At 50.2% G+C, this 27,628-nt stretch overlaps 1 protein-coding gene across 7 annotated transcripts in view; it reads left to right on the plus strand.

Annotated features, from left to right (window-relative positions):
* CUX2 (cut like homeobox 2) overlaps positions 1-27,628 on the plus strand; it is a 323,266-nt gene that overhangs the window by 234,619 nt on the left and 61,019 nt on the right. For 6 of the 7 annotated variants that reach the window (XM_034934493.2, XM_034934495.4, XM_034934490.4 and 3 more), the window contains exons 5-6: positions 24,193-24,327; positions 26,212-26,335. In XM_034934493.2, coding sequence (XP_034790384.1) covers positions 24,193-24,327; positions 26,212-26,335 — 259 coding nt within the window. The remainder of the gene's footprint in view (positions 1-24,192; positions 24,328-26,211; positions 26,336-27,628) is intronic. The other variant, XM_057299528.2, reaches the window with a different exon arrangement.

Below are 27,628 nucleotides of genomic sequence, written 5' to 3' on the forward strand. Positions count from 1 at the left end.
AGAAAGAAAGGGAGGGAGGGAGGAAGGAAGGACTACAGAGTCTCAGGCCCCATCCCCGGCCCACAGAATCAGCTTCTGCATTTTATCAAGCTCCCCTGTGATCTTGGAGCATGGGAAAGTTTGAGCGCACAGGCCTGATATAGAAGTTGCCTTTGTTCTGTGCTCTGCGTTTCACACGCCCCATGGGAGCAGGTCCAAGCAACTCGCTTCTCTGTGGCACAGAGAGGTTGAGCCCGATGCCCAAGGTCTCACAGGCAGGGAGAGATGTGACTCGGGTCTCATCATGTATAACAAATATTTCCAGACTCTGCTCCGTGTGACAAGCTGGCTGCACGTGGAAGGCTGAGTTAGTTTCCTACGGCTGTTGTAATAAATTACCATGGATGCCTTAAAACAACAGAGATTCATTCCGTCCCTGTTCTGAAGGCCACAGGCCCAAGATCAAGGTGTCAACAGGGCTATACTTTCTCTGAAGGCTCAGGGGAGGATCCTTCCTGGCTTCTTCCAGCTTCTGGTGGCTCCAGGTGTCCCTTGGCTTATGGCTATATCACTCCAATGTCTCCTCTGTATCTTTGTCTCAATCTCCCTCTCCTTTCTCTCTCTCTCTCCTTTTTAAAAAATATATATGAGGTCTTGCTTAACAAAGCCCAGGCTGGAGTGCAGTAGTGTGATCATAGCTCACTGCAACCTCAGACTTCTGGGCTCAAACAATCTTCCTGCCTCAGCCTCCCAAGCCCAGCTAATTTTTTAAATTTATTTTTTGTAGTCCCAAAGTCTCACTATGTTACCCAGACTGGTCTCAAACTCCTGGCCTCAAGTGATCCTCCCACCTCTGCCTCCTGAATAGCTGGGATTACAGGTGTAAGCCACTGTGCCCAACCTCCTTTCTCTTATAATGACACTTGTCATTAGATTCTGGGGCCACCTGGATAATCCAGGTTGATTTCATCTCAAGATCCTTAATTATATCGGCAAAGACACTTTGGTTTTTGTTTTTTTGTTTGTTTGTTTGTTTATTTTCGTTTTTTTAAGAGACAGGGTCTTGCTCTGTTTCCCAGGTTGGAGTACAGTGGTGCAATCTTGGCTCACTGCAGCCTTGACCTCCTGAGCTCAAGTGATCCTCCCCCCTCAGCCTCCCGAATGGCTGGGTCTGCAGGTGCAGCCACCATGCCCAGCTCAAAGACACTTTGAATAAAGTCACATTCACAGGTTCCAGGCGTTAGGACACAGAGGTATCCTTTTGGGGCGGACTTTCAGCCAGTACACATGTGCCTGCTGCCTGGTCCCATGCTCCACCCCATCCCGCGCTTACAGGAACAGTCCAGCCACGTGGGTTTTCCCAGTGATGAGAGTGGAAGGAATGGCAAGAGCTGATGGCACAGCTGCAGGCTGTGGTCCCTGCGAGGACATGGCGCTATGGCACGAGGCCGAGACAGCCCATGTGTCTGCAGCTGGGGTCATTATCACCCTGACTGCTGGCCATAACGTACTCATGGCCAAGAGGCCCAGTGGCACCATTCCTTGCCGCCTTTTTGCTTATAATGTCTCTGCTCTCATCAGTGATATCTAGAAAAAGACACCCTCTTATTTCCCACCCTTTTCGATCCTTTGGGTCCCACTGTGTCAGAGACAAATGACACTGGAGGATGACCCTGTACAGACCCCAGAGATGCCTCCCAGGGGTCCCCAGGCAGCGCTCTCCCACGGCACCCCGTAGTACCTCAGTTGTAACACGAGGGGGCAGCGCTGAGATATGCGTGTGCTTTCAGGCTCAAAGACCCAGATTCAAATCCTGTTTGTGTCACTTACTGCGTGACTGCAGAGGAATTAATTCACCTTCCTGAGCTGCAGTCTCCTCTTCTATAAATTGAGAATAATATTAGAACCTGCCTCGTGCTGTTATTTGGAGGCATCAAGGTTCACAGTATACAGCAGGTGCTTACTAAGTGTTAACTATTCTCCTTATCATATATGTGTCCAGCTTTCCTAGGAGATGTGAAATGCACCAGGCCTCGGACTAAATCATACTAAATTCATATACCCAGAACCTGGTACACAGTAGGCACCTAATAATTGTTGAATATTAGAAATAAGACTCAGCAGCAAAAACGGGAGGAAAGGTTATTGGAGCAAAAAGATACTTCATCAGTGAGACCCCCCTTCCATGCACATCTTGTGTTGTTTACTCAGATAGCATTTATTGAGTGCCTACTGTGTGCCCGGCACTTGCTGGACCCTGGGAACACAGCTGTGACCCTACAAACACAGACATGGGCCCAGCCCTCAGAAGCTTACCTTTGAGTGGCAGAAGTGACCAGATCATCGGTCACATAGCCTGTCATCACAGTCACAGGGGGACACCAGCATGTCTAGTGCTTGGGGGTACAGACAGGCAGGAAGACAAAGGGAAACAGAAGGGTCTTACGGCCCCCCACTTGGAAACGAGCCCTCATTTTGGGGGGTGTTCTTATGGGACCCTCATCTTTCTGGAGAGAAGACTGTTAAAACAGTCACAGGCCAGGGGCCACTCAAGGTCCCAAGATTGCTATGGAACCTTCTGGAAGGTCCATATACCCTCTCTCCTCTTTCCCCAAAGCCCGGGAGCAGGAAGGTCATTCCAAGCCCGGTGCTGACTCCAGGAGTCTGATTTCCCAACTCTCCTCCCCAGAAATGCAGGGGCGGGAGAGCTGTCCCCAGCTGTCACCGACTTAGAGAACGAGGAGCCTTAACTGATGGAGACGTACCATGCGAACAGCCCCTTTAGGGCCTCTAATTCATTTTCGAGACATTTAAGCATAACAAAATGTTTTAATGATTTCTTAGGGGAATTAGGAAGACATATTTTTGTTCTCATTAAATTTTATCCTCAGACACAAGAACCAAATGTCAAATGTGTGTTGGGCGCTTCCAGCTTCCCCGCTCACTGCTGGCCCCCCAGCTCCAACCCCCTCCATAAAAATAACACTCCTGGAAAATTCGCTGGGACGCGCACACTCCTGTTTTTATATTTCTTGACAGGCAAATTATTTGTCGAAATACTCCTCCCCGCCACCCGAAGCCACACAAGTCCTGATTCAACATTTTTGTTTTGAGTGACTGCTGCCAACACAGATCTTTGGCAGAGAATACGACAGAGCCTGATGGCTCAGCAAGTATTTTGATAAGTGTGCAGCCTGGATGTCTGTAATTACGAAAGAAAACCGTAAATCTTTTGGATATTGTTCACACAGATGTGGCGTGAAGTGAGAAAAAAAAAGCAGTAAAACGTGTTAAAAGCATAATTAATGTCATTGTTGTGGGTGATGATGTGATTTAAACCTCTCTGACTTCTGTATTGGTGATGGCTGATTCCTTTATCGCACTCGTAGAGTCACTAGGTACGGACCCAAGCTTCAGAAGGCTAACTTGTTAACTGAGTGATTAGTTAAAAGGAAAAAAAAAAAAAAAAAACAAGGAACGAGGAAATGAGAGGGCAGGCAGATGAACATTGCTGAGGAGATAAGAGACAGGTGAGTGCCCCAAAATGTTGTTTTCTACTGTGCTTTGGTTTTTACAAATCTGATGCAGATTTGCAATTCCTGGCAGACATTTCTCACCTTGCTCCTCTCTTGTGGGGGAGGCTGATCAGGAAGGTGCTCAGTGCCCAGGCTATAGAGGTTGACACACCTGGGTGGAACTCTGTTTGGTGTTTTGTGCTGTGTGACCTTGGCCAGGGGCTTTAACCTCTCTGAGCTCTGGTTTCTGTGTCTTTAGAAGAGGGATAGTAATAGAACCTACTCAGGGGTGGACGTGAGGATTCGCTACGCTGTACATGAAAGCATTCCGCAGGGCTGAGTAATCAGCAGCCCATTGACATCAGGGTATAACAGTTACAGGAGTGACAAGCGTCTGCTATTGATTCTACGAGGTTCAGTCTGTGTCAGGGACATTGGATAAGCAGTGGTGCAGGCAACAGGGTTCCTGAGCCTATAGAATAGGAAAATGCTCTACAACGTTTAAAATTTTTAAATTTGTCTCCTCGATTATAAAAGTAGCATATGCATGCTGTCAACTTCAGAAAATAGAGAGAAACAGAAAGAGGGAAAACGACAGCTAGAAAAGCATTTTGTTGTTTTTCTTTTCCGTGATTGTTCCCTGTGTACTTTTTCAAAACAGTTGCTGATTCTACATGTACCGTTTTGAATTGTTTCCTTTATCTGACATGAAGCACTCATATTTCCCTGTGTGATTACAGATCCCAAGTAACTTTGATTCATTGTACAAGCCTAACAATCCCTTGTATAGCTGTATTGTAATTTACCTAACCCCTCTCCAACTCTGGACAGTTAGGGTGCTTGGGAACGCATCCCCTATTGGTACTGTGCTGTACCAAGAAGAAAATTTGGGAAGGAAAAGTACATTGTAGCCTTGTATTGACCACAAACCCCAGGATCAGTGACCAGAATAAGAATGTTTTTCTCCTTGCTGATTTTATATTGCAGTCCTTTACTTACTAGTTCACTAAATATCTTTTCATATGTTATAAAGCATTCATATTTATACTTTTAGAAATCTCTGGTTTATGTCTCCTTAGCCCAGAGAGTGGATTTTTTCTACCAGAGAGTAGATTATTTTCTTATTGATTTGTAGACACTCTTTGTATATGGGGGATATTAACCTTTGTCCAGGTATACATGTTTCATATATTCTCCCCTGGTTTGCCTTTTGTTTCTCAACTTAGTGTGTAATGTCTCTTGTCTATTGTATGTAGCAGGAATTCAAAAAAATATTTGCAGAAAGCAAGAAATCTTAGCAAATCTTTGCTTTGTAGCTTCTGAATATCAGGTCCTGTTTTTAAAAATCTTTCTCGCCTCAAGGGTATAAGGAGTTTTTTTTAGTACTTTTGTGATCTTAATTTTTAAACATTTACATTTGAACCAGCTGAAATATAATAGATATTGATAGAAGTAGCAGGGGAGGTGAAGCATGTAGCTTTGTTTTTGTCCCAAACAACTCGTTTCAGTGCCACCTAGTGGATAAGCCACCTGCACAGCTACAGGAAATAGAGATTTTCTATGATTAGAAAGTGTTGTCTGTGCTAACCTTCCCTCCTTCCCTCCTCCTCTCCCTCCTCCATGCCCACGCTTCTGCTCAGTTAGTCCCATAATGGTCAGTGGAACACTGAAGGTTAGCATAAAACAGTATTTCACCCGTTAAAAAAGGAAAAACTTAACAATGTCAATTTTCCTGAAGATGACAGTTAATTTTATTATTATTATTATTATTTTCAGAGATGTAGTCTCACTCTGTCACCCAGGCTGGAGTGCAGTGGTGCAATCTCAGCTCACTGCAACCTCCGCCTCTAGGGTTCAAGCAATTCTCATGCCTCAGCCTCCCGAGTAGCTGGGATTACAGGCACATGCCACTACACCCAGCTAATTTTGTATTTTTAGTAGAGACAAGGTTTCACCATGTTGGTCAGGCTGGTCTCGAACTCCCGACTTTAGGTGATCCACCTGTCTCAGCCTCCCAAAGTGTTGGGATTACAGATGTGAGCCACCACACCCAGGTGACAGTTAACTTTAGAAGGCAGTGTCGCACCATTTCCTGCCACACCTCTGCCCATGCCATTTCCTCTGCCAAGAGCACCCTTTCCCCATGACCCCCTGGCTAAACTTTGCTCCTCCCAGCAGCTCAGGGTTGGAGAGCAGACTGAGTGAAAGCATCCAGCCGGGTGCTGCTGCCTGGGAGGTGTTCAGTAAAGGCCAGTCCCTTTCAGAACGGAGGACAGGCATTCGAGCCGTGGCGTCTCATTAGCTTATGCTCTGAGTGCTTGCTATGTGCCTAGCCCTGTGGGAACTCAAGCTCAAGTCCAGGCCTGCCCTTGGAGACTCTCGGGTTCAGCAAGGACAACATGACCCAAAGACAGACAACCAGAATACACAACAGAAAGCAGGCTTCAAGGAAGGATGGCTGGCAGAGGCCTCAGAGAGGGAGGCCTTTGGACCTGGTTTTAAAGGTTGAAGTGCCACCATGTGGAGGTCATTTCTGGGGTACTTTCTGTGTGTCAGGCAGTACCCTTACAGATCGGCCCTTACAGATACAAATTCACTGATTCCACACACACCCGTACCCTGGGAGGTAGGTTCCATCATCCTTCCTCACTGGGAAGCTGAAGAAGTACAGGCTCAGAGAATTCAAGCCACTTGCCCAAGGTCACACAGCAGAGAAGTGATGGAGCCTGAATCTAGACCCGCCCCGACCCAGCTCCTACCCACTACCCCAGTTGCAAGAGGAATTTAAAAATCCAAGGAGCTTGGACAAAACCACTGGAGATTTGAGCTCTATAAAGAGTGAAAAACAGTTAAAGGGTCTTTGCTGCCAGTAGATTGAAAAGTCCCAGGCTGGAAGGATGAAGCCTTTACTGAAATGCAGATGTGTTGCTCGAGGAAGAACAAGTGGAACTTTCATTCTGGGGAGAGTCACACAGCTCCCAACCTGGCAGGTGGAGGAAGAAGGAGCAAGACTCCAGGTTGAAGAACCTCCCTGCAGAGCCAGGCCAATCCTGTGCTGCCATTTTGCTTCCCACATCACACTTGACTTCTCCGAGCCTCAGTTTCCCCAATGTAAAATGTGGATAATGACCTCCCTTCATTATAAGGGCCATTGGATGGGTTCAGTGAGCAACAGAGAACACTAAACATGGTGCCCAGCAGTCATTGCCCCATGCAATTCATTCAGTAAATATTGAGTGCCTACTGTTTGCCAGGCACTCTGTCAGCAACAGGGGCACAATGTTGAGCAAAACAGACACCACCCCTGCCCTCCTGGAACTTTCTGTACAGCTCAGTATATAAGAACTTGATTTTTTGTTGTTGTTTTTGGGGGTTTTTTTGTTGGGTGTTTTTTGTTTTTTGTATTTTTAGTAGAGACGGGATTTCACCATAGGCCAGGCTGGCCTTGAACTGCTGACCTCAGATGATCTACCCGCCTCAGCCTCCCAAAGTGCTGAGATTACAGGCATGAGCTACCGCGCCTGGCCAAGAACTTTATTTTTATTGTAAGACATGTGGGTTTGAGTCCTGGCTGTGCTATTCCCTGGCTGGGTGGCCTTGAGTAACTGGCTCAACCAACCTCTCTGAGCAGCTGTTTCCTCCTTTGGAAAGCAGACTTACCTCCCAGTGCCACTGGGAGGGCTGAGTAAGGTGAGGAGTGTAAAGTCCTTAGCTGGGTGTCTGGCACATAGTAAATGCTCAGTAAACAGTGGCTGCTGCTGTTGGTGCTGGTGGTGGTGGTATTATTATTACCATCAGCACCCAGTGCCAAGAAAGAAGACCCTCATTCCCAGTCCTCTGTCCCTGTCCAAGCCAGGAGGAACCCCCTGCCAGCCCTACTGCCAACTGCCCCAAGAAAGGAGTGGGTAGACACATGGCTCACAGCTGCATATAAAGGCTTGGCACCCCATCTGCTATTGAAAAGTTTAGATTAAAGGATCAAAGTTAGTCTTGCTGCCACCATCAATAGCCTGAGCCTCCCACCCCCGCAGGCGCCCGGAGCCTGGGCCCAGATGGGAGAAGGCTTCTGTCTCGAAGATATTTTGGAGGGGTGCACGCATACTTCTGCATAAATGTGTTTCTAAACAGCCTCTCGGACAGCCTTTCCGGCTCCGTGTTTCCTAAAAAAGCTCCAAATGCCACTTTCCTTCAGATGGACATAGTGGGAGGATAGAGACAGCTTTTCCTAGATTCCCCAACCCCCTCCATGATTAAAAAAAAAAAAAAAAAAAAAAACCACCAATAGCATCAGCTAGTGGTGAAAGATGGAATAGGCGAAGTTGTACCCACCTCCCTGACAGTGCCTTTAGAAAGCCTGGTGTGGTCTTCAGATATTATCAGTCCTTTGACTGTGTTCTCTATGGGTTTGGATCCCATGTAACCAAATGAATTAGCCATTTTACTAAGTAGTTTGTGCCCCAGAGCAGGTTGATGTGTGTCGGACAAAGGCGGGTACATTTCCCCATGGTGTCCCCCATCCCTGCACGCCCATCAGGACCTGCCATCTCTGAGGGCTCATAGTGGGTCCAAGTCTGCCACTCATCAGCTCATCAGAAGGGTCTGTTGTATTTAAACACTTTAGATTTGGGGTCTGTACATCCAGGTTGGATCTGAGGCTGTTTGATCATCGTGGCCACCGCCCTGGTCTGTCTATTGACCATCTGTGTATTGTGGGAGTGAGTAGGTAAATGAAGTCCCGCTCACACCCCTGCGTGGTGCTGGCAGCTCTGGGCAGCCGCATGTGTCGGCTGGAAGGCTTCCGGGAGAAGTGCTGAGCCCAACAGAAACCTGCATCGCTGGCTCCAGGCAAGGAGTTGCACGGATGCCCTGTCACTTCTCCTGACACTAGGATACCAGGCTTGCCAGATGCTGGAGTGGGGGCATGATTTTAGAGGTCGGGGGCTTGGCAGCACCTAGTATTTCCCCAAGTGCGGAGTCCACATGATATTGGAGACAGCCTGGGTGTACCCGGACCCAAGACTGAAACTTTGAACACATTGCAGGATGTGCGGGTGCCACCTTTCTGCTCCCCTCTGAGTAAAGTCTCAGCCAGGTACTGGAGCATCTTCAACACCTCCACGCCACCAGCTCTCCCCTTTGAACCTCAGGAGAGGCGGCCCAGGCTCAAGGTCTTGGGCAGGCCACAGGGTCTAATGAAAATTCAGATTCAGTAACATCCATTTTCTGTTTTGTTTTGTTTTTTTCCTTGCCTTTATTTTTATGGTTGAAGCACCTTCTACTTATGATACAAGATCCCGATTTTCTATTTATGAAAGTGAGATAAAACATTACTTTAAAATATATATATATTTTTAAAAAGTGAGTCAGCCCGGGCACACTAGCTCATGCCTGTAATCAAAGCACTTTGGAAGGCTGAGGAGGGAGGATTGCTTGAGTCCAGGAGTTTGAGACCAGCCTGGGCAACACAGCAAGACTCTGTCTCTACAAAAAAATTTTAAAATAGCTGGGCATGGTGATGTGTGCCTGTAGTCCTAGCTACTTGGGGAGGCTGAGGTGGGAGGATCACATGAGCCCAAGGGGTCGAGGCTGCAGTGAGCTGCCAGGATCGCACCACTGTACTCCAGCCTGGATGGCAGTGTGAAATGCTGTCTCAAAATAAAAATAAATAAAAAGTGAGTCACATAGGGCAGATGTCAAGTTAATCATCTTTCGGGGGCATATGGACACAGCAGAAGTTATAAAGGGAATACACCAGAGTCTGGCATTTGGGTCGCATTGGCTTGGTGGAAAGGCCTGGGTTCAAATCCACCTCTGACTTTTTCTTGCCTAGTGACCTTGAGCAAGTGGGTTCCCTCGGCTAGGCCTCAGTGTTCTCATCTGGAAAAGGGGGGTGATAGTGATAGCTCACGTAGTTGTTTCCTTTTTGTTTGTTTGTTTGTTTTGTTTTGTTTTGTTTTGAGACGGAGTCTCACTCTATTGCCCAGGCTGGAGTGCAGTGGCACCATCTCGGCTCACTGCAGCCTCCTGGGTTCAGGCGATTCTTCTGCCTCAGCCTCCCGAGTAGCTGGGACTACAGGCGTGAGCCACCATGCCCGGCTAATTTTTGTATTTTTAGTAGAGACGGGGTGTCACCATATTGGCTAGGCTAGTCTCGAACTCCTAGACCTCGTGATCCGCCCGCCTTGGCCTCCCAAAGTGCTGGGATTACAGGCGTGAGCCACCGCACCCGGCCAATTGTTTCCATAATTTAAGTGAGATATAGAGATAGGCAAAGTGCTGGCACTTGTTGGAGGTGCGGTCAAGAAATTCCAGTTCCTCTGAGCTCTTGGCTCAGGATATCAGGTGGGGGTCTCATCTGCCCCCTGCCCTACCCAACCTTGTGGATGTGGGGGCCCCATCTGCCCCAGGATGAATGGTTGCTGGAGTTTGAGGGATGAAGCCCAGAAACTCACATTTGGAGGGCCGCAGCCCACTCTGAACCCAGCTGCCACCCTCGGCCATAGCAACCTGCCCTCCCAGCCTGCACAGGGAGGGGAAAGGAGATTGGCACTGGGCGTCCCCTGGGCCAGCCCCACATCCCCATCTGTGAAATGGGTTGGTCGTTATGAAGATGGAGCAAAGTTGTATTTCTGGGACGGTAACCCCAGGGGAGGTTAGTAGGACGGTCAGCTGCCATTTCCTTATCTGATGCAAGCCGTTTCTCCTGGTATTTCCTGTGTCTAGAATACTCCCCCGCAACCCCCCTGCTAGCTGCCTCATTAGGGCTCCACAGAGACACCACTCCCCTGACCAGGCTGCCCATTTAGTGCCACCCAGCCCACCCTCTCCCCCAGCCCTGCTTCATTTTGCTTCTGAGCCCATCTCACTCCAGTTGCCTCACCCATCCTTTGTCCATCATTCCCTCTAGAGTGTCAGCCCCAGGAGGGCAGGAATTTTCTATCATTTCCTGCTGGACCTCCACGGCCCAGAGCTTTCCCTGACACACAGCAGGCACTCGGGAAATATTTGGCAACTGAAGAAATGCTGTCAACACGTAGTGGACTGGTGGATAAATGACGACTGCATTAGGGACTCTTAGTCACCTGTCACGGCTGTAACAAATACCATGAGCTTAGAGGCTTAAAACAACACACATTTATGATCTCACCGTTCTGCAGAACAGAAGTCCAAGATGGGTCTCACTGGGCAACAATCAAAGCATTCGCAGGGCTGTGTTGTTTCTGAAGGCAGGAGGCTGCAGGGGAGAAGTCATTTCCTTGTCTTTTCCACCTTCTCGGGCTGGGGCTGCCTATGTTCCTTGGCTCATGGCCTCTTCTTCCATCTTCAAAGCCAGCCAGGCAGCCTCTTCAGTCAATCTCTGACTGTGATCCCCTTCCATCTGCAACTTTCAGTCCCTGTTCCATGTAACATAACACTCACGGGCAGGGTGTGTTGGCTCACACCTGTAATCCCAGCACTTTGGGAGGCTGAGGTGGGAGGATCACCTGAGCCCAGGAGTTTGAGACCAGCCTGGGCAACATAGTAAGACCCCATCTCTACAAAAATTAAAAAGTTATCTGGACGTGATGGCATGTGCCTGTGGCCCCCAGCTACTCCAGAGGCTGAGACAGAAGGATTGATCGCTTGAGCCCAGGAAGTCGAGGCTGCAGTGAGCCATGATTGTGCCACTGCACTCTGGCCTGGGCAACAGAGCAAGACCCTGTCTCTAAAAAGAACAACAAAAAACACTCACAGGTTCTGAGGGTCAAGATGTCTTTGAGGAGCCATTATTCTGCCTGCCACAGAGATGCCCCCATGGAAAACTCTCAAACTCTGTGGCGCCCTGCCCTCTCACCCAGAGCTCTAATAATTTCATCATTTATCACACATTTCAAACAACCCATGTTAATTGAGCACCTACTATGTGAAGAGCTCGAGCAGGACCCAGGGAAGGAAGGGAAGACTCGGGAATGAAAAACAAGATTCCCTTGGTGTTCATGGCTGTCAGGTTCTCTGAGAAACGTTTTCCAAACATTTTAAAGATTTTTTGTCATTTCTCTCTCTTTCAATTTGTGTTTGTAAGAGCAGCCAGTGACATTTAGCTGATGCATCGAATAATACCATTGGACAAAGTAAACGGGAGGCCCTCGGGTTTGCCAAGCTGCCCGGCAGAGCATTCTCCTCCATAGAAGTTGGCAGAATCCTGTAATTGTCTGGATATTAGTAATTTTTTCCTCCATACCCCAGCTCCCAGCAAGGTAGCTCAGGGCTCCATGAATTCCTGCCAGATAAGGAAGGCGGGAAGAAATGAGTTCCCTGTACAATGTAAAATCTGGGAACACAGCACTGTGCGCTGGGGGAGGAAACAAGGAGTGGAAAATACCCAGGGAAGTAAATGATCATCGTAGCTGTGTACTTTCTAGAGCAGCCAACTGAACCCAAAGCCCAGTTCCTCAGGAGTCAGAGAGAAAGAGGAGGCAGGAGGACCAGTGCCTAGGACCTGTCAGGTCCCCTTATGGCATGGGCTTGTCTCCCTGAACGGCAAATGAAATGGGTATAGCAGGAGAGAAGTAGGTTAGACTTGAGTGAGGACTTCCTTCCTATGAGACTTGGAGCCTTGGCAGTTCCTCGGTCCTGCCTGTCTCACAGTTTGTATTGAGTCCATTGCCACATGTTATGGTTTGAATTGTGTCCTCCAGAAAGATATGTGGAAGTCCTAACCACCACTACCTCTAAATGTGGCCTCATTTGGAAAAAGCATCTTTGCAGGATATAATCAAGATAAGATTAGGTCATTAGAGTGGCCTCTAATCCAGTATGACTGATGTCCTCAGAAGAAGAGGAGAGGCCAGGTGTGGTGGCTCACGCCTAAAATCCCAGCACTTTGGGAGGCCAAGATGGAAGGATTGCTGGAACCCAGGAGTTTGGCACCACAGTGAGCTGTGATCATGGCACTGCCCTCCAGTCTGGGCAACAGAGCAAGACCCCATCTCAAAAATAAACAAGGAGCTGGGCTCGGTGGCTCATGCCTGTAATCCCAGCACTTTGGAAGGCCGAGGCCAGCAGATCGCAAGGTCAAGAGATCGAGACCATCCTGGCCAACATGGTGAAACCCCTTTTCTATTAAAGATACAAAAATTAGCTGGGTGTGGTGGCACGTGCCTTTAGTCCCAGCTACTCGGGAGGCTGAGGCAGGAGAATCACTTGAACCCAGGAAGTGGAGGTTGCAGTGAGCCGAGATTGCGCCACTGCACTCCAGCCTGGTGAAAGAGCGAGACTCCGTCTCAAAACTAAACAAACAAACAAGGACCAGGCGCGGTGGCTCATGCCTATAATCCCAGCACTTTGGGAGGCTGAGGTGGATGGATCACTTGAAGTCAGGAGTTCAAGACCAGCCTGACGAACATGGCGAAACCCCATCTCTACTAAAAATAAAATACAAAAACTAGCTGGGCATCGTGGCTTACGCCTGTAATCTCAGCTACTTGGGAGTCTGAGGCAGGAGAATCACTTGAACCCGGGAGACGGAGGTTGCAGTGAGCCAAGATCGCGCTACCCTACTCCAGCCTGGGTGACAGAGCAAGACTCTGTCTCAAATAAATAAATGAATAAGAATCAGGGAGAGACAGAAGGTCACATGACAACGAAGGCTGAGATCGAAGTCATGCAGCTGCAAGCCAAGGAAAGCCAGATTGCCAGTGACACCAGAAGCTGGGGGAAAGGCCCGGGTCTCCCCTAGAGCCTTGGAGAGAGCATGACCCTACTGACACCTGGATTTTGGACCTCCAGCCTCCAAAACACAGCAGAGCAGATTCCTCCGGCTGCTGTGCCCCATTACCACAAACTGGGTGGTTTAAAGCAACAAATGTTTTCTTTCAGCTGCGGAATCCAGAAGCCCCACATCAAGATGTCGGCAGAGTTAGTTCTTTCTGGAGACTCTGCAGGATGTCACACGCCTCTCTCCCAGCTTCTGGGGCTGCCAGCAATCCTTGGCACTCCTCAGCTTCTAGATGTGTCATTTCCATCTCAGCGTCCATCTTCACATGGCCTCCTTCCCTGTGTGGCTCTGTGCATCCTCTCTTCTTCTCCTGAGGACTCCAATCATTGCATTAGGACCCAACCTACTCCAATATGATCTCATCCTGACTTGATGACATCTGCAAAGACCCTATTTCCAAATAGGGTCACATTCTGATGTTCCAAATTCACATGAACTTGGGGAAACACTGTTCAGCTCAGTGCACCAGGTCCTACCAACATTTCCTGTGTAACTCTTGAATCTGAGTGCTGCTCCCACTTCTGCCACCACTGTGACCACAGCCATCATCATGGCTGCCAGGACTCTTGCAGTAGCCGCCTATCTGACGCCCTCTACACGCCACTTTTCACAGAGCAGCCAGATGAGCCTTTGAAAAAGGCAAATTAGAATGTGTCCTCCCACTGCCCTTAGAATAAATCCCAACCCTCATCTACATTATCAACAGAGGGGCTTTGGGATCTACGTGCCACCTGTCCCCCCCCATCTCCCCCAACTCCACTCCAGCCACTGGGACCTGGTGTCATGTCCTCAGATGCCACTGAGCTTTGCACAGATTCCTTCCAGCCACCAGCCTTTTGCACAAGCGGTGCCTCCCACCTAGACCTCTCTCCCACAGATCTTCCCTGCTTCTCAGCAGCACCCCTAGTTCCATGTCACTGAGGTCTTTCCCAATCTCCTCCCTAAGGTGAGTCGAGATCCCCCCAGGGTCGGTGTTGATGGAAACATTCTCTATGGTCCCACTGAGCACCTTTGCAAAGGAGCGGCATCTGTCTCCCCCACTGGGATGTCGGCTGCACAAAGACAAGGGTCTCATTTGTCTCACTCACCATCATGCCTCCCACAGACGCTCAATAAACTCGGGCTGAGTGAAGCAAGCGCAAGGACTCAGGTGCCCTGAGGATCTCTGCCAGCTTCAGACTCATCACTGCAGAATGCACCAGCACCAGTCACAGATTTCATATCCACAGACTCCTAGGGGGAGGGTCTGTGTTTGTCCTTGTTTTACAGATGGGGAAACTGAGGCTCTGAGAAGCAAGTGATTTGGGTTCTCCGGGAGGCAGATGCCAAGACAGCTTTAGATATGCAAGGGATTTATTAGGGGAAGGCCCGTGAAGGAAAGAGGGGAGAGAGAAGGAGGCGGCGGGATGCTGGTCTGATGCCTGAGAAAGAAGGGAAGGAGGAGGGAGGATTAGACAGGGTGAGCCTCGGACTGCAGCACGGCTCTGAGAAAATCTTGGCCAGGGTGGTGGGGAGTTTCAGAGCAAGGTGTATTGGTCAGCTCCAGCTACCATTAAAAACATACCACAGGCCGGGTGTGGTGGCTCACACCTGTAATCCCAGCGCTTTGGGAGGCTGAGGCAGGTGGATCACGAGGTCAGGAGATGGAGACCATCCTGGCTAACACGGTGAAACCCCGTCTCTACTAAAAATACAAAAAATTAGCTGGGCGAGGTGGTGGGCGCCTGTAGCCCCAGCTACTTGGGAGGCTGAGGCAGGAGAATGGTGTGAACCTGGGAGGCAGAGCTTGCAGTGAGCCAAGATCGTGCCACTGCACTCCAGCCTGGGCGACAGAGCAAAACCCCATCTCAAAAAAAAGAAAAATACCACAGGCCGTGTGCCTTGGTTCACGCCTGTAATCCCAGCACTTTGGGAAGCCAAGGCAGGCAGATTGCCTGAGGTCAGGAGTTTGAGACCAGCCTGACCAATATGGTGAAACCCTGTCTCTCCTAAAAATACAAAATTAGTCAGGTGTGGTGGCCTGCGCCTGTAGTCCCAGCTACTCAGGAGGCTGGGGCAGGAGAATCACTTGAACCCAAGAGGCGTAGGTTGCAGTGAGCTGAGATCACACCATCACACTACAGCCTGGGCAAGAAGCGTGAAACTCCATCTAAAAAAAAAAAAAAAAATCACACAGAACAGGAGGCTTAAACGCAAGAAATTTACTTCCCCACGGTGGGGTAGGCTGGAAGTCCAAGATCAAGGTGCCTTCAAGGTTGGTTTCCAGTAGAACCTCCCTTCCTGGCTTGCAGACAGCTGCCTTCTTACTGTATCCTCACACAGCCTTCCCTCTATTGGTGCACAGAAAAAGGAATGGTCAATGGGTCATTTAAATTAATGTCCGCACCTCCCCCCACCAAAGGCTGTTCAGAAAGTCAGGGATGCTTCTGACAATCTAGAGGATACCATAGGTCGGGTGTGGTGGCTCACGTCTGTAATCCCAGCACTTTGGAAGGCCGAGACGGGCGGATCACTTGAGGTCAGGAGTTAGACACCAGCCTGGCCAACATGGTGAAACCCTGTCTCTACTAAAAATACAAAAAAAAAAAATTAGCCAGGTGTGGTGGCGCATGCCTGTAATCTCATCTACTCTGGAGGCTGAGGTGGGAGAATCACTTGAACCCAGGAGGCAGAGGTTGCAGTGAGCCAAGATCGCGCCACTGTACTCCAGCCTGGGTGATGGAGTGAGACTCTTGTCTTAAAAAAAAAAAAACCTATCCCCAAATGTAGTCACATGGGGGGCAGGTTAGGCCTTCAGGATGTGGGTCTGCAGCAGACAGGGTCACAGTTCAGTCCATGGTACAACCGTCTGTTCCAGCATTGGGCAGGACTACCCCCGCCGTGCTCAGCCATTGGAAGATGCCACACCTGGAAGGTGTCACCAATGCCTCGAGGGAGGTTTTCTCTTGAAGGGAGCTCTGAGTGGCACCTTCCACAGCTGCCACGAGTCATAATAATAAGAGCAGCACTCATTTGGAGTCCACAGATGACGGGCACTGAAGCGGGAGCTCGGCGTGCTCAGATAACCCCAGCATAACCCCATGCCGTAGGTCCTTTTGTTATCTCCCTTTTACTAATGGGGAAACTGAGGCTTGGGGACGCTAAGTGACTTTCCCTGGTGATGTTACAGCCAGGGTTTGACCTCCAGCCTCCCAGCCTGGCTTCATTTCCCTTTCTCTAAGCGTGTCTTTGGGGATTTGGGGAAGTCACAGTGTTCCCCAATTTCTGTATTTTTAGTAGAGAGGGGTTTCACCATGTTGGTCAGGCTGGTCTCAAACTCCTGACTTCAGACAGTCTGCCCACCTCAGCCTCCTAAAGTGCTGGGATTACAGGCGTGAGCCATGGTGCCCAGCCTGTGGTATGTTTTTAATGGCAGCTGGAGCTGACCAATACACCATGCTCTGAAACTCCCCACCAGCCTGGCCGAGACTTTGTCAGAGTCGTGCTGCAGTCCAAGGCTCATCCTGTCCAATCCTCCCTCCTCCTTCCCTCCTTTCTCAGGCATCAGACCAGCACCCTGCCTCCTCTCTCTCCTTCCCCTCTTGCTTTTGTGGGCCTTTCCCTACTAAATCCCTTGCGTATCTCTTGCATCAAGTTCAACCCTGAGGGTGTCTCATAATCACCCTCCCTGATCATCCCAGCTGTAAGGGATAGACCCAGGGCCAAAGCACCCGCCTCCATGGGATCCTGCCTCTATCTGATGACACCTAATGTTGAGTGCATGCCTAGGATATATTGTAATGGGCATTTGGACAGGGGAACCAGAGAATTCAGTGCATTGTCCAGGGTCACACAGCAGGCCAGCAGCAGGACCGAGGGCAGCCATACGACTTGTGCTCCTGGTCTAATAGTAAGAAGCCAGGGCCCTCATGCTCCATCTCAAAGCAGCCTGGTCCAGGAGACAAGGCCGGGCAGGAGCACAGCAAAGCTTGGACACGAGCATTGGTCCCCTCTGGCCTCCCTGGGGATCAGCCCATTGTTCTTTACTGAGCACTTAGGTGTACCAGGCACTGTGTTAACTGCTTTACAAAACTTAGGTTTCACATCTTCATAGTAACCTTGGTAGATGCAGTTAGTGTCACCATTTTACAGAAGGGAAAACTGAAGCTTAAAGGGCTGAAATGCTTACTTAAGACCACACAATGAGTAAGTGGCAGAGATGGGATTCTAACCCAGATGGCTCTGCCTACAGAGCCGTGCTTTGAGCTCACCTCCCGCTTCTTGCTCTCGCTCTAATCAAACCTCGGCTCAAGTGACGCTTTCACCTCGTGCAGCTCGGAAGGGCCTCTGGTCTCTTCGCCAACCTCTCATTGTCTCAGTTAGTGAGCAGATGTTTATGAGGCACCTACTGTGTGTCAGCAAACAAGACAACCCTTAGAGCCTGTTTCCTCCTCTTTCCTTCCTGGAGGCGCACTGCAGGAGTCCACCCCTCCTGGTTGCTTCCTGGCCAGGCTGCCCTACACCAGCCCTGTTTAAGCCACAGGGTTTCCTTTCTCCCCCAAACCTGTGACGATGTCCGGGAAAGCCCAGGGTACACCTGGCCCTGCACCCTCCTGAGCATTCAGTCCTCAGTCTCTTTATTATTAGGCCCAATTTTTACCCAGTCTTGAAATGAACCTATATCTTAGGTCTCCTTTGGCCCAAAATCACTCATCACATGTATCCATCAGGGTTCTTTAGTGTCATGCAGCAGAAGCCAGCTCTGCAAAACTATTAGGCACGAAAGGAATTTCTTAGAAGGCAGAAGGTGGGGGAGAATGGTGAGACCACCTGGGTCAGATGGGACCAGAGCAGTGGGTAGCTGGGCCGGCTGAGGGATTCATTCAAATTCCCAGGGCAGAGCATCTGACCCTCTGCCAGGGGAAGGCGGGGCATCTTAATTGACAGCTCCATTGTATCTAAGAGAGAATGGAAATCACCCATTAGTTAGAAGGTCTAACAGCCGAGCCATGAACCACCCCACCTGCTCCCTGAAAGGACTAAGATTGACACATGTGAGAATCTTTAGGACTGAGTCCCTGAGATGTTTGACAAATTCCTCAGGGGACTCTGATGTGCCCCTGCTTAGAGCCAGCAAGTTCTCTCAAGCACCCCATTCTGCCAAGCAGGGCCAGTGTCCCTGGATGGCAGCCCAGCCCTCCCTGCCTCACCCTGGGGAGATGACTTCACCCCAGTGCCTCCGTTTTTCTGTGTGGGAAATCGGGATCCAGCAGTGCCTGCCTCCGTGTTGTGGTGAAGACTGAATGAATTCTAATCCGTGGAAAGGGCCTTGGCCGTTAGGACTCCGTTGCAACCCGACTTTGGCCAAGGCATCTGGATGTCACCGCCACCTTCTCCCTCAAGTTGGGGAATCCGGGGCAGCACAGTGTGAGAGGAAGAGGTCTAAGGGCCCATCTCAGCCTGCCACCAACTCTCCAGCGGATTTCAGGGATAATATCAGACCCCACTGTGTCCTGGGGTGGAAGGGATGTTGGCCAGATTGATCTGATAGATCCCTCCCCAGTGTGACTCTCTAAGCTTGAATCTTTGGATCTCAGAGTAGAGTTAGCTCAAAGCAGGATTATTAGATTCTGGGTCTCTGAGGGACTGATGCAAACAGGTGAAGCCATACTCTGTCCCGAGTTCCACAGAGCATATCTGCCCAGACAGCCAGCGCCCAGAATGCCAGCACCTGGTGTGCTGCCTTGTCTAGGGGTGATGAAAGCACACAACACCTAGCAAGCCCCACCCTGTGCCTGGCACTATGCAATTCTCTGCACACCTTCTCTCCCCCAGTCCTTAACCACCCTACACATGCACCCCCATTTTACAGATGAGGAAACAGAGGCTCCAAGAGGTTAGCTTGGCCAGTTGCAGTAAGAGCTGACACCCGATCCCTAAATCACTACTGCCTCTCTCAATATCTTTTTTAAATCTTCCCAATAAAAATTCCTGGGAAGGCCAGGTGTGGTGGCTCACACCTGTAATCCTAGCAAGCCTAGGAAGCCAAGGCAGGAGGATCACTTTAGGCAGGGGTTTGAGACCAGTCTGGGCAACATAGCAAGACCCTATCTCTACAAAAATTAAAAAATTAGTGACCAGGCGCAGTTGCTCATACCTGTAATTCTAGCGCATTGGGAGGCCAAGGCAGGTGGATCACCTGAGATTGGGAGTTTGAGACCAGCCTGGCCAACATGATGAAACCCCATCTCTACTGAAGATACAAAAATTAGCCTGGCATGGTGGTAGCTGTAGTCCCAGCTACTCGGGAGGCTAAGGCAGGAGAATCGCTTGAACCCAGGAGGCAGAGGTTGCAGTGAGCCAAGATCGAGCCTTGGCACTCCAGCCTGGGCAACAGAGCAAGACCTTGTCTCTAAATAATAACAATAATAATAATTCCTGGGAATTAGGAAGTTTCCAGGTTATAAGTGGAGAAACTGAGGCTCCAGGCCCCATGGGATCTGGACCCTGAGCTGGACTTTGGATTCTGTGAGCTTAATGACTGTTTTACACTGTACCTGCAAAGGAAGGCAAAAAGACAGAGCTTTGAAATCTATGGACCTGAATCAAAGGTCCAGCCAGCCCCTGTTCCCACCAGCCTCTCTGGGGAGCCACCTGAGGCCAGCCTCCCTAAGACAGAGCACACAGCCAGCAAGGAATGACCCAGAGGGCCTTGGAGTAGAACGAAACGTCAATACCTAATCCCTGCTAACAGGGTGAGTGACAGACATCCTTTATCACCAAGTATAGTCGTTTGGCTCAATGGGCTCATGGCCAGCAGGGCCCCTGGGCCACGAGCCGGATCCTCCCCCTCCTTGGAACCGGAGCAAGCCCTCCGTGGCCCTGCGCAGTCCGCTTGGCACCGCACTGTCTTGTGTTTGTCTAACTTCCCTGACCCCGGCGAGTGCTCGTTGCCTTTTTTCCTCCTGTCTCAAAAACCAGGACACAATAGGAAGCGTTTCCTTGAACTTATTAAAAAATCCAGACTTGTAAATTAATTTGTTCGTGTTGTACAAAGGCAGTGCAGATGGACTCATTAGCATGCACACAACAAATAATTATAGATGAATTTTTAGCTGGCCTGCCTAATGCGCTTGCTGGGTTAATTATGTCAATGTATAATTACATCAGCCCGGGGAGACATAATGGCATACCCTGCTGCGCAGGCCCTGCCTAATGACGGGGCGTGGGGGCTGCCGGCAGATGAAAGCCACCGCCGCCTTCCCGCGCACCTGCTTACCTCGGCATGGACGCCCATTGTCCAAGCCCCTGCCACCTAAACAAACAGGCCACAGCAGAGTAAAACAGGGAAGCCGCCTTGTTCCAGCCGGACCTGAAGGCCCCATGTACAGGCATTGCCCCGTTTCTTCCATCAGCAGATCTTTGTTGGGTTGGACTGTGGGTCATACTTCATGGTAGGTAGAAGAATTCCAGCAGGGTGGGGGTGGAAGGGAGTGCAAAAACATGCAGTCTGGCCTTCCCTTGTCGAGTTTGCAGTCCAGTGGGTGTTAATTAGGTGAACCTGCAAATAAACATGCATTAGAACTGCAGTGGGTACCGTGAAGGAAAGGTGTAGGCAGTTCATATCAGAGGACAGGTTAGTCGAGGAGGGCTTCCTGGAAGAAGTGACGTTTGAGTTGTACTATGGAAGGCAAGTAAGTGTTTACTAGCTGAAAGGGGTAGGTCAGGGGAGGGTGTTCCTGGCAAAGGTTCTCGTGCAAAGGGTCTGAGGTGGGAAGGTAAGAAGAAGCCAATGTGACTGGAGCTCAGAAAGAAGTGAGGGCTTCTGCTTACTCTGAGCTGACCAAGGTCTGGTGCCATGTGGAGCATTTTACATGCATCCTTACCACAGCCCCATGAGGTTGGTACATTTATGGTGAGGCACAGAGAGGTAGAGTCACTTGCCAAAGTCATACAGCAATCCCAAGAAGCAAGTATAGATTAGCAGACTCCAGGGATACCTAACCTTGAGGTCCACACTCTTGATCCCTCTGCTTCCCAGCAGAGAGCAAGGGCCAAGCAGATACTGGCAGAAAAATCTGGGGGAGCGACCAGGCACGATAACTCATGCCTATAATCCCAGCATTTTGGGAGGCCAAAGCAGGCAGATCACCTGAGGTCAGGAGTTCGAGACCAGCCTGACCAACATGGTGAAACCCCAACTCTATTAAAAATACAGAAATTTGGCCGGGCGCAGTAGCTCATGCCTGTAATCCCAGCACTTTCGGAGGCCAAGGTGGGTGGATCACCTGAGGTCAGGAGTTCAAGACCAGCTTGGCCAACATGATGAAACCCCATCTCTACCAAAAATATAAAAATTAGCTGGGTGTGATGGCGCGCATCTGTAATCTCAGCTACTCAGTAGGCTGAGGCAGGAATGTTGCTTGAACTCAGGAGGCGGAGGTTACAGTGAGCCGAGATCGTCTCACTGCACTCCGGCCTGGGCAACAGCACAAAAAAAAAAAAAAAAAAAATACAAAAATTACCCAGGCGTGGTCGCACACACCTGGAATCCCAGCTACTCGGGAGGCTGAGTCAGGAGCATAGCTTGAACATGGGAGGCAGAGATTGCAATGAGCTGAGATCACGCCACTGCACTCCAGCCTGGGCAACAGAGCCAGACTCTGTCTCAAAAAAAGAAAAAAGGAAAAAAGAAAATTCTGGGGGAGAGACCAGGAAGAGACAGGGCTTCCATGCATTAGAAAGAACTGAACCAGACTAGGCCCCTTGGTCTATATCCAGGACCCTGGCTTTCCTGGGTGCCATGGACACCATCCGCACCTGCTGGGGCTGTCAAGAGCAGGCACTAGGACAGGAGGCCTTTGTGATATCAAAGCAAGAGACCCAGATTCGAGTCTCACATCTACCTTTCAGCAAGTCACCTGGTTTCTCTGAGCCTCAGTTTCCTCATCTGTGAAAATGCCTTGGATCCAAGCCAGCCTCCAGGGGATGCCGTGAGGATGCTGGGAAGCCAGTCCTGTGCATGGGTTTTGTAGCCTGGAAGGTGCCAACACACCTCTGAGATGATCCACATTTCTTAGTCCCTGCCCTAGATGGGGACTTGGGGAAAGTGTCCTGGAAGAAGTGAGGCAGGACTCCAGAGTGTAAGGAAGCGGATGTGCTTGCGGTGTAAAGGGCTGGGAGAGGGAACCGAATTCCAGGCAGAAGGACCTGCACGTTCCTCACCTTTGAGTGATTGGGGAATTGGTGGACATCTTACATCTAGATGTGTGTTTTGCCCCCGAAAAAGTCCTTAACCAACAACGTGTGTCACAAATGATGGTGTCACCAGGTCCACCGAGAAGCACACCAAGGATTACATGGGAGAGGATATTGGTGCAAAATAGGAATGCAGGGAGCGGGAAGGCTGGGAGAGCTCGCGGAGAGGTGGGGCAGCTGCCTGGGAGCATCTAGACCCCCACATAGCCTACAGAAGTGCTGGCCGAGGCCATGGGGGAGTCATCACTCCAAAGTCAGTCCTCAGAGCAGTCCCACCTCGGTATCCCCGCTTCACACAGGCATGGTTGGCGGAGGCCGTGGGAAGATTGGCCTCAGAGCGATGGATCTCAGAGCAGCAGCCAGATCCTTGCTCAGTGCCCCTCGCTGTAGTTGGAGGTCTGCAAGGCACAGTCTTAAAGTGCCACAGATAGCATCATAAAATCAAGAAAATGCAATGAAGCCAGGGCAACATGGTGAGACTTGTCTCTACAAGAAAATACAAAAATTAGCTGGGCATGGTGGTGCACACCCTTGATCCCAGCTACTCGGGAGGCTGAGGCAGGATCACTTGAACAGAATCTCACTCTGTTGCTGAGGCTGGGGTACAGTGATGCAATCTCCACTCTCTGCAGCCTCGACCTCCCAGGCTCAAGTGATCCTCCCACCTCAGCCTTCTGAGTAACTGGGACTACAGGCATGTGCCACCATGCCCAGCTAATTTTATTTTATTTTTTTGAGATGGAGCCTTACTCTGTCCCCCAGGGTGGAGTGCAGTGGCATCATCTCAGCTCACTGCAATCTCTGCCTCCCGGGTTCAAGTGATTCTCCTGCCTCAGCCTCCCAAGTAGCTGGGATTACAGGTGCCCACCACCACACCCAGCTAATTTTTATATTTTTAGTAGCAACGGGGTTTCACCATATTGGTCAGGTGGTCTCAAACTCCTGACCTCAGGTGATCCACCTGCCACAGCCTCCCAAAGTACTGGGATTACAGGCATAAGCCACTGCGCCCAGACTATTTTTTAAATCTTTTTGCAGAGATGAGATCTTGCCATGCTGCACAGGCTGGTCTTGAACTCCTGGGCTCAAGTGATCCTCCCACCTTGGCCTCCCAAATTGCTGGGATTACAGGCGTTAGCCACTGCACTCAGCCAACCTTTTTTTTTTGAGACGGAGTCTTGCTCTATCGCCCAGGCTGGAGTGCAGTGGCGTGATCTCAGCTCACTGCAATCTCCACCTCCTGGGTTCAAGCGAGTCTCCTGCTTCAGCCTCCCAAATAGCTGGGACTACAAGCATGCACCACCACGCCCGGCTAATTTTTTTGTATTTTTAGCAGAGACGGGGTTTCACCATGTTGGTCAGGCTGGTCTTGAACTCCTGACCTCAAATGATCCGCCTACCTTAGCCTCCCAAAGTGCTGGGATTACAGGCATGAGCCACCGCACCCAGCCTGGCCGACTATTATCATTGTTAGTATTATTCCCAGCTGGGCAGGATACCCATACCCTGGAGATAGCAGGTGCTCCCCTGAACAAGTGCCTGGACAAGCCTGCTCCCTCGTAGAGCAGAAAGTCCATGCTACTTCCTGTAAGCCAGCGGGGTGACTCCGATGGCTCCTGTGGGACCTGCCAGGCCCTGCAGCCACAGCCCGGGTGTCCCTATCCATCAGGCCCTCACTATCCCTGTCTTTCTCTCCCTGCACAGACCCTGTGCCTGTGTTTGAGGCGGCACGCAGCCTAGACGACAGACTGCAGCCCCCCAGCTTTGACCCCAGTGGGCAGCCCCGGCGAGACCTCCACACTTCGTGGAAGAGGAACCCCGAGCTCCTCAGCCCCAAAGGTATTGATAAGGCCTTCTCGGAGCGTCTACAATAAACAACCAAGCTGCAGATCTTCAGAGCCAAACTCAGCCAGCCTTGTTGCGGGGTGGCTGGGGCAGGGAACTGGGCAGGTGAAGGCCTTTGGTAACCATCTAGTTCCTGGGTATATATTGATCCTGGTGCTGGAAATGCAGTTAGGAGTAAAAGAGGAAAATCCTGCCCTTGTGGTGATGATCTTCTAGAAGGGGAGACTGTCAGTGAACAAATTAGTAAGACTCATAGTGTGGCAGGTGGAGAGAAAAGTCAACAGACCCGTTCAGGTTCCCACCCTCCATGGCCAGCCCCAAAGCACCCTCTGCCCCAGTGACGAATTCAGCACCAAAAGCACCCACCAAGCCCTGGGATGAGGGCTTGCCGAGATGGACATGACGCAGGTGAGGCCAGTGATGACTGAGTGTCCACATGTGCGCCCTCCACAGTAGGGAGGGGAAAATGTCTGGCAGTCCTTCAGTAAGTAAAACACAGGCTCACCACATGACCCAGCAGCGCCACGGCTAGGTGTGGACCCCAGAGAATTGAAAACACAGGCTCAAAACAGTGTACACAAATGTACATGGCAGCGTTACTCATAACAGCAAAAGCAGAAACAACTCAAGTGGCTTTCAACAGCTGAATGGACAAATAAAATATCCATAGAATGGAATATTACTCGGCCATGAAAAGGAAAGAAGCACTGATCCATGCTACAACATGGATGAACTTTGAAAACATGGTGCTGGCCAGGTGCAGTGGCTCATGCCTGTAATCCCAGCACTTTGGGAGGCCAAGGCGGGTGGATCACAAGGTCAGGAGTTCCAGACCAGCCTGACCAATATGGTGAAACCCCGTCTCTACTAAAAATACAAAAATTCACCGGGTGTGGTGGCTCACACCTGTAATCCCAACTACTTGGGAGGCTTAGGCAGGAGAATTGCCTGAACCTGGGAGGCGGAGGTTGCAGTGAGCCAAGATCATGCCCCTGCACTCCAGCCTGGGTGACAGAGCAAGACTCTGTCTCAAAAAATAAATAAAAAGAAAACATGGTGCTGAGTGGAAAATGCCAGACAGGAAAGGCCACATAATGTACGATTCTGTTGGTGTGAAATGTCAAAACAGGCAAATTGGTAGAGACAGAAAGGAGATTGGTCGTTGCCTAGGGCTGGAGGAAGGGGAATGGGGAGTTGTTTAATGGGTATGAGGGGTTTCCTTTTGGAAAATTGTGAATATACTAAATGTCACTGCAAAGTGGTGGTTAAAATAGTGAATTTTGGCCAGGCACGTTGGCTCACGCCTGTAATCCCAGCACTTTGGGAGGCCAAGGCGGGCAGATCACTTGAGGTCAGGAGTTCAAGACCAGCCTGGACAACATGGTAAAACCCCGTCTCTACTAAACATACAAAAATTAGCCGAGCATGGTGGCAGGCACCTATAATCCCAGGTACTCGGGAGGCTGAGGCGGGAGAATCGCTTGAACCCAGGAGGCAGAGGTTGCAGTGAGCTGAGATTGTGCCACTGCACTCGCAGTCCAGCCTGGGCAACAGACCAAGACTCCGTCTCAAAAAAAAAAAAAAAAGGTGAATTTTATGTGACGTATATTTTACCACAATTTTAAAAGTATAATAAAGCAGGCCGCGGAGGCATGAGCAGGCAAAAGAAGGTCTGCGTGTGCTGACGCTGGTGCCACAGTGGAAATGACCTGTGTGCTGAGGACATGCGGCCCGCAGGGCCCCACAGCTGTGCTCTCTCCAAGGCCCAAGTTTGGGAAATTGATCATAATCAATGATCGATCCGGTTTACAGAAAGCGGCTCTGGCTGCCACGTTGCTCTCTTGGCAATGGGGGTTTTCCCTCTTTTTCTCCCTGCAGAGCAGAGAGAGGGGACGTCGCCTGCCGGGCCCACGCTGACCGAGGGAAGCCGCCTCCCAGGCATTCCCGGAAAAGCCCTCCTGACAGAAACCTTGCTGCAGAGAAATGAGGCGGAAAAACAAAAGTGAGGAAGGGAAGGTGGGTGGGAGGGAGGAAGGAATGGGCAGGGCTCCTGCTGCCCCACCTGGCTGGGTTGTGGACGGGGAAAGTCTCCTACCAGAATCCAGATGCAGGCTGGAGACCGAGATGAGAAAGGGCCGAGGGCTTTGGACTCCAACCAGGTCTGGGTTCAAGTTCCACTGCAGGAACTCAGTGGCCAGCCCTGGGCAAGTCACATCATCCTCTGAGCCTCAATTTCCCTACCTGGGAAATGGGGCTAAGGGTGGTCCATTCCTCAGCATTCTCTAGAGAAACTGAACTGGTAGGATTTTTTAAATGATTAAGACATGTATTCCTAGGACTTAGCTTATGCAGTTGTGGGAGCTGCCAGGTGCAAAATTGGTAGAGCAGGAGTTGGTGCTGCAATCTTTTTAAATTTTATTTTACAATAATTATAATGTTTTAGAGATGGGATCTTGCTCTGTCACTCAGGCTGGAGTGCAATGGCACAGTTATAGCCCACTACAGCCTGTAATCCCGACACTTTGGGAAGCCGAGGCAGGAGGATTGCTGGAGGCCATGAGTTCAAGACCAGCCTGGGCTACAGAGCTGGAGTGCAGTGTTGCAATCTTGGCTCACTGCAACCTTCACGTTCCGGGTTTAAGCAATTCTCCTGCCTCAGCCTCCCGAGTAGCTGGGATTACAGGTGTGCACTACCACACCTGGCCTATTTTTGTATTTTTAGCAGAGACAGGATTTCACCATGTTGGCCAGGATAGTCTCAAAATCCTGACCTCAAGTGATCCTCCCACCTTGGCCTCCCAAAGTGCTGGGATTACAGATGTGAGTCTGTGTGCCCATATATATATGCACTTTTTTTTTTTAATTAGCCAAGCATGGTGGTGTGCACCTGTGGTCCCAGCTACATGTGAGGCTGAGGCAGAGCAGAGGATCACTTGAGCCCAGGTGGTCGAGGCTGTAGTGAGCTATGATTGCGCCACTGCACTCCAGCTTGGGCAACAGAGCAAGACCCTATCTTTTCAAAAAAAAAAAGAAAAGAAAACGGGCCAGGCGTGGTGGCTCATGCCTATAATCCCAGCACTTTGAGAGACTGAGGCAGGCAGATCACTTGAGGTCGGCAGTTTGAGACCAGCCTGACCAACATGGTGAAACCCTGTCTCTACTAAAATTACAAAAATTAAGCTGTGTGTGGTGGCAGGCGCCTGCAATCCCAGGTACTCAGGAGGTTTAGGCGGGAGAATTGCTTGAACCTGGGAGGCGGAGGTTGCAGTGAGCCGAGTTCGGGTCACTGCACTCC

This window comes from Pan paniscus, chromosome 10, assembly GCF_029289425.2.
Source record: "Pan paniscus chromosome 10, NHGRI_mPanPan1-v2.0_pri, whole genome shotgun sequence".
Lineage (NCBI taxonomy): Eukaryota > Metazoa > Chordata > Mammalia > Primates > Hominidae > Pan > Pan paniscus.